This window comes from Rutidosis leptorrhynchoides, chromosome 5, assembly GCF_046630445.1.
Source record: "Rutidosis leptorrhynchoides isolate AG116_Rl617_1_P2 chromosome 5, CSIRO_AGI_Rlap_v1, whole genome shotgun sequence".
In the NCBI taxonomy this organism is placed as follows: domain Eukaryota; kingdom Viridiplantae; phylum Streptophyta; class Magnoliopsida; order Asterales; family Asteraceae; genus Rutidosis; species Rutidosis leptorrhynchoides.
Window position 1 is genome coordinate 279,890,329 of NC_092337.1, and position 7,714 is coordinate 279,898,042.

Genomic DNA, 7,714 nt, shown 5'->3' on the forward strand with positions numbered 1-7,714 from the left:
CAAGCCCGAAACCGTAGCCAATCCAAGAGGAAAAAAAGTGAAGTGTCCGAAAGTGCCTTGGTCCGACTTGGAAACTCGAATTTTAGCCGAGCGTTATGTGTACATTTCCGAACATCCGGATGCGGGAAACGATCAAAATTTTAATTCATTTTGGGGTGAGGTGCGAAAACAATATAATTCGATCGTTCCGGAGAAAAGACGTGCGGATCAAATTAGTGGAAAATGGGCTAAAATTCAAAGGGATGTGAAGATATTTATTGGAATTTATTCAAAGCTCGAGAAGATGTGGCAAAGTGGAGCTGCGGGGGAAGACATTATGAACGCGGCCCATAAACAATTCAAACAAAGGGTCGACAATTCGCTTTTGAAGATGCGTGGCAAGTTTTAAGGAATTGCCCGAAGTTTTTAGAATGTGAAGGTGTAGCGGCTACGAATAAACGAAAACAAGCCGATGATATACCGATAAATGTTCAAACCGAGGCAAGTTCCCACCCGAACACAATTTCGAACCCCGACCCAACCCAATTTGAAAATTTACTTAACGATCACGACCCAATCCTGTAGTGACCCGAACTTTTCCATGATTATATATATTAAATGAAAACTATTTTTGCATGATTAAATGTTTTCAACATGTTAAGCAATCAAACTTGTTAAGAATTGATTATTTGAAATGAGTTTCATGTAGACAATTGACCATCCGAGTTGACCGGCGATTCACGAACGTTAAAACTTGTAAAAACTATATGATGATATATATGTGGATATATATATATATATATATATATATATATATATATATATATATATATATATATATATATATATATATATATATATATAATTAACATGATATTATGATAAGTAAGTATCTCACCAGGTATATTAACAAAGAGTTAAATACATAAAAATGAGATTTCTAAGTTAAGAAACTCGAAACGATATATATAATGATTATCGTTATAACAACGTCTTACGAAATACATATGTATCATATTAAGGTATTGTTATACTATATTTAACATGATAAAATGATAATTATATATATCATTATGTATGTTAACAATGAACTACATATGTAAAACAAGACTAATAACTTAAGAATTTCGAAACGAGACATATATGTAACTATTATCGTTGTAACGACATTTTAATGTATATATATCATATTAAGATATATTAATATATCATAATATCATGATAATGTAATAATTTAACATCTCATTAGATATAATAACAATGGGTTAACAACATTAAATGAGATCGTTAACTTAAAGGTTTCAAAAAAACACTTACATGTAACAACTAACGATGACTTAACGACTCAGTTAAAATGTATATACATGTAGTATATTAAGAAGTATTAGTACACTTTTGAAAGACTTAAAGACACATATCAAAGTACTTCTACTAAAAAAATGCTTACAATTGCATTCTCATTCATTTTCATCAACAATTCTACTCGTATGCAACCGTATTCGTACTCGTACAATACCCAGATCCTAGACGTATATACTATTGGTATATACACAAAATAATTCAGCTCTTAGCAGCCCTAGATAGTGAACAAACATGTGGAACCAACCATTTGGAAACTAGCATGAAATATCTCACAAAATTATAAACTAATAGAGGCTATATGTCAAGCCTCCATTCACGTTTTCAACCATCACCAATAACACTTTCATTTTGCAACTTACATGCATCAAACTACTCTCTCTCAAGTTCTCTTATATTGTTCTAAGTGTTCTTCATCATTTCCTTCATAATCGAGCTCAATCTAGCTCATAAATCCTAACCTAGATCAACATACAAAACAACAACTCAAGAACACATCAAGAACACTTTCAAGTTTACTAACTTACTTCCAATCTTGCAAATCCATTTCAAGTGATCATCCATTCTCAAGAAATCTTTGTTATTTACAGTAGGTTATCTTTCTAAATCTAGGTAATACTCATATTCAAACTTTGATTCGATTTCTATGACTATAAACTATATTAATTCGAGTAATAATCTTACTTGAAATTGTTTTCGTGTCATGATTCTGCTTCAAGAACTTCCAAGCCATCAAAGATCCATTCAAGCTCAAGATTATTTTTGTCATTTCCAGTAGGTTTACCTACTATATTTGAGGTAATAATGATGTTCATAACATCATTCGATTCATATATATATATAACTATCTTATTCGAAGATTTGAACATGTAATCACTAGAACATAGTTTAGTTAATTCTAAACTTGTTCGCAAACAAAGTTAATCCTTCTAACTTAACTTTTAAAATCAACTAAACACATGTTCTATATCTTTATGATATGCTAACTTAATGATTTAAAATCTGGAAACACGAAAAACACCGTAAAACTGGACATACGCCGTCGTAGTGAAACCGGGGGCTGTTTTGGGTTAGATAATTAAAAAATTTGATAAACTTTGATTTAAAAGTTGTCCTTCTGGAAAAATGATTTTTCTTATGAACATGAAACTATATCCAAAAATCATGGTTAAACTCAAAGTGGAAGTATGTTTTTCAAAATGGTCATCAAGACGTCGTTCTTTCGACTGAAATGACTACCTCTTACAAAAATGACTTGTAACCTTCATTTTGGACTATAAACTTATACTTTTTCTGTTTAGTTTCATAAATTTCAGTTCATTATGAAACCATAGCAACTTGAATCACTCAAAACGGATTTAAAATGAAGAAGTTATGGGTAAAACAAAATTGGATATTTTTGCTTGTTGTTGCTACGTGAAATTTGTAACAAAACTATTCTAACCATAACTTAACTAACTTATAATGTATTATACATGTACTCTAACATATTATGTAATCTTGATAGACCATAGACACGTATACAATGTTTTGACATATCATATCGACGTCATCTTTATATATTATTTGGAACAACCATATACACTCTATATGCTGTAATGCTAGAGTTCGCTATACAGGGTTGAGATTGATTCTAGAATATATATACTTTGAGTTGTGATCTAGCCTGAGACTTGTATACACTAGGTCGTGGATTGATTTGAGATAATATATATTGATTTATTTCTGTACTATTAACTATGGACAATTAGTTGTAGATTAATAACGATGGACTGCTAACTTAACAAACTTAAATCATTAAAACGTAATAAAAATATTGTGAATATATTTCGATCATACTTTGATATATATGTATATATTTGTTATAGGTTCGTGAATTGACCAGTGGCCAAGTCTTATTTCCGGCAGAGTAAAAATCTGTGAAAGTGAGTTATAGTCCCACTTTTAAAAATCTATTATTTTTGGGATGAGAATACATGCAGTTTTATAAATGTTTTACAAAATAGACACCAGTAATCGAAAATACTTTCTATGTTGGATTATCGAACCGAATATGCCCCTTTTTTGCTTGGTAGCCTAAGAATTAGGGAAATGGCCCCTAATTGACGTGAATCCTAAATATAGATCTATTTGGCCCAACAAGCCTCATCCGAGTTACGGATGCTTTAGTACTTCGATTTATCATATCCGATGAGAGTCCCGGAATGATGGGGATATTCTATATGCATCTTGTTAAGGTCGATTACCAGGTGTTCAACATATGAATGAATTTTATCTCTATGCAGTTTACGAAATGCCTGATATGAGATGTATATTTATGAAGAAAAAAAATGAAATCTTGTGGTCTATTGTTACAATTTGATAAATATATAGGTTAAACCTATAACTCATCAACATTTTTGTTGACGTTTTAAGCATGTTTATTCTCAGGTAATTATTAAGAGCTTTCGCTATTGCATGCTAATGTATGGACAAGAGCTGGAGTCAGCATGCTTGTATAATATTGTTTAAAAACTGCATTCGAAGACTTAAGTTGATGTGTAATATTATTGTAAACCATTATGTAATAGTCGTGTGAAAACGATATATTTTAGATTATCATTATTTGATAATCGTTGTAATATTTTTAAACCTTTATCGATAAAATAAAGGTTATGGTTTGTTTTAAAATCGAATGCAGACTTTGAAAAACGTCTCATATAGAGGTCAAAACCTCGCAACGAAATCAATTAATATGGAACGTTTATAATCGATATGAACGGGACATTTCAAATCCGACGTCCTCCAAGTCGAGCTAAAAGTCAAAGGGATTCATACTCATCTGATGCCACGAGTCGTATGTCTTCCGATGAAGTACGTTTAAAGATAGCTCAATCGACGGAAGCTTCTCAACTAGCGGCGACTCGAACCATGGAAAAGCTTTGTGAAGAAAGCGAGACGAGAACAAGGTTAAAAAGTTTAAAGCTACTTTCCAAACCGGTTTCACGTGACTTGCCTCCCGACGAATATGAAATGATGATGAATTATCGAGCGAGACTTAAGAAGAAATATGCAAAGAAATTGGCACGTCCCGACGACGACGAGTAGTTCGTTTAGTTTTATAGTGTTTTATTTTAATATATGTCGCATTTTACTTATCGTCGTAATGTTTCAAATTTTAATTATTCTATTTTTTTAATTATCAATGAAATTTTAGTTTTATGTTATTAAATTTTTATTATTTATACTATATATAACTAAATTAATATTATTTTTGAAAAAATAAAAAAAATAAAAATAATAAAAAAGGAAGGAAGGAGTGTCATGATTGGGAGTGTTTAGTCCTGGGTTTAATCCTGAGAAAGAAGTGGGAAAAAAGTGTTGATGTGGCGCTGAGGACTAAGATGGAGACATATCTCCATTAGGAGCACTCTTAGAGTTGGAGCTGTACAATTTAAATATTGTAATTTCAACGTTTTCAAAACAGTAACAGCACTCATACATATTTTTAACATCATAAACGAAGCGTTTCTTATGAGTAAGTTTGGAGAATAGTCTTCAGATTTTATTTTTGCTCCTTTTTCGTATGTAGTAAGTTTTAGAAAAGAAAGCTTTTTATGATAGTTCATACACCAAAAATATGAAGGCTCCTAAGACCACTCCCAGCGGCCCGTGCTGGGGAGCGTCTTCCACACTTTCATTCGAGGGCGACATTGGCATTGTAGCCGCCCTCTGATGCCACAACCCATTTCGCCCTGCAATTTTTCTTCCCGTAGCATCTTTGAGGACGAGTAAACTTCCCTTTTTCCTTCTTTTTTACTTGTTATTTTATTATTTGAAATTTTTTTATGGTTGGTTAAAGTGAAAATGAAGTTTATAAAAATTGGAGGTTTGAACATGGTGAAAGAAGATGAAGAAGAAAAAAAAAGAAGTGGTGGTGGTGTGCACACGTATTCTTTTTCTTTTGTTTTTTATTTTATTTTTTAAAGTAGTGGTGGTTGTACACTTGCTTGTAATATTAGTGTATTTTAATTATTATATACAATACAATTTTTATTTAACTTAATAATTGATAAATTAAATTAAATATAGTTAATAATAATAACAAAAATATTAATAATTAATAGTAATAATAATAACGAAAATAATAATAATAATAATAATAAGTAATAATAATAATTAATAATTAATAATAATAAAATAATAAAATTTGAGAAAGTATGTCATGGTTGGCAATGGTGTGTTGTGGGAGGAAGTAGTGAGGAAGGATGAGAAAGAAAGCTGATGTGGCGTTGAGAAAATTTTGAAGACGGTATCATGGTTGGGAGTGGTCTAAGAGTGGTGATAACAATGAATTTCCTCAGCTCGTGATGATTTTCCGATAATTTCGCCCTCCAGCACACCAGTGACACACCAATTATCACTCTCATTGGTTGTCAGTTAGAGGTCGTTTCACATTAATAATTTGATATATACGATATATATACGTTAATGACATGTAAGATTGATTTTTTTTAATTAAAAAAATATTATAATTTTCAAACTTAAAAAACACCCTTATGTTTAATGTTTTGCAAAATATTTATCTCGTCAAAAAAACTTAATTCTAAGAGATTATCGATCTACGATTGTGCGTATTGTGATGAAGAATCGGAGGTATTCGAGTGTCTTAATGTAAAATTTGATTGAGATGAATACTCAATTGTTTTATTTCATTCGATTGAATCAAGAGTACAGAACAAGTTTAGTTATAGATACAAAAATAAGAAGAATAAGAATTGCAGTAGAAGTCGTATATCAATTTGATTCCCAGTAGGAGTCTTCCTTTAATAGGTCATAGTCATAAGCCCATATATATTTAATGGACTTTTATAATGGACTTCTACACTCCCCCTCAAGTTGGAATGTGAAGATATCAAACATCCAACTTGCCACGAAAGAATTCCATCTGTAGTCTCCTCCACCTTTTGATCCACCGCTGCCTTAACAGAAATTCTAGATTGCGACTATCCAGCTGGTAAAGGTTCCTCCATTAGATTTTGATCAGAGACGAATACTTTGTATTTGATTCTTGATCAGAGATGAATACTCTGTTTGTTTATTTTGATCATCAAGCTCCGGACATGAACTCGGTTCATTCTTAAATCTTGTTTAGTTCGCCCGGAGTTTTCATCTCCCCGACTTGAACCCAGTCTTCTTGGACCTTCATGGTTCGCCGAGGATATTCAGACATGAACCCAGTCCAACTGGACCTTATTTAGTTTTCTTGGAATATTCAGTCTCCAAACGTGAACCCAGTTCGACTTGAACCTTGTTTGGTTCACCATGGAGAATTCATCCTTTTTTTTTCTTTTTTTTCCTCGGAGTTTGGAATCTAGTCAAACTAGGCTCCTCGAATGTAAGTCCTGTGGTATTAGCGATTGGTTTTGTATCCTTGGCCTTTGACTCCTTTATCAGTTGTAGCAGATGTTCAATATCTTCCCTTGAGAGATTTGCGGTCTGTTTATCATCATGAGGTTGATCTTAAAACGATTTGTTTGATTCTTTAAACCTGCGGTTTTCTTGGACCACCAGTCAGGATATCCGATAAGTTCGAAATAACCATCAACAGTGTGACCCGTTTTCTGACAGTATGTACATTCTTTTTCTTCAGTTTTCCCACGATGTTGATTGTTCTGTCTTCTTGGTACACGTGGGTTTCTTCCATAGGCTAGAAAAGTTGTTGCATCAGTATTGTGAGTCCTATAATTTCCAGTTGCCCTTTGATGTTCATCTTGACTTACAAGGTGAAACGCAGCCCCAACAGTAAGAATAGGGTCACTGCTCAAAATTTGGGTTCTGACTGTACTAAAATCTTCATTTAAGCCCATCAAGAAATCGTATAACCTATCTTTATCACGCATCGAAACAATAGATTTACCAATCCCGCAAGTACAGTTATTACAAGTACATGTAGGCATAGGGCTCACAGATTGAATTTCATCCCATATACCTTTTGGTTTAGTGTAGTATGCTGACACGGTAAGATTACCTTGATGGGTTGTGGTGAGAATTCTACGCAGTTCATAAGCCCTTGGTGCGTTGTCTTTATTGAATCGTTCGTTAAGATCAGTCCAAATATCCCTATCCGTCGTTGCATATTTGACACTGTTCTTGATCTCTTTTACCATTAAACTCACCAGCCATCCACGAACCATTGCATTACACCGTTGCCAATTCATGTAATCATTCGAATCTGGATTGGGCTTCGGTAGAGTTCCATCTACGAATCCTATTTTTTTTCATTGCAAAATCCCCACATAGAAGAAGCAAAGCAAATGGATTCCGTAATCCCTGAGGAAGAACCATGGAGAAGGTCAGCCAGGCTCAAGAACAAATCGATATATATTCAAAAGCT

The 7,714-nt window shown here is 32.8% G+C and overlaps 1 protein-coding gene across 1 annotated transcript; it reads right to left on the bottom strand.

Annotated features, from left to right (window-relative positions):
- Nucleotides 1-6,770: 6,770 nt before the first annotated feature.
- LOC139849400 (uncharacterized) lies at nt 6,771-7,514 on the bottom strand. Its single transcript, XM_071839056.1, has one exon. It carries the CDS (start codon nt 7,512-7,514, stop codon nt 6,771-6,773), a length of 744 nt encoding a protein of 247 aa, XP_071695157.1.
- Nucleotides 7,515-7,714: the final 200 nt, after the last annotated feature.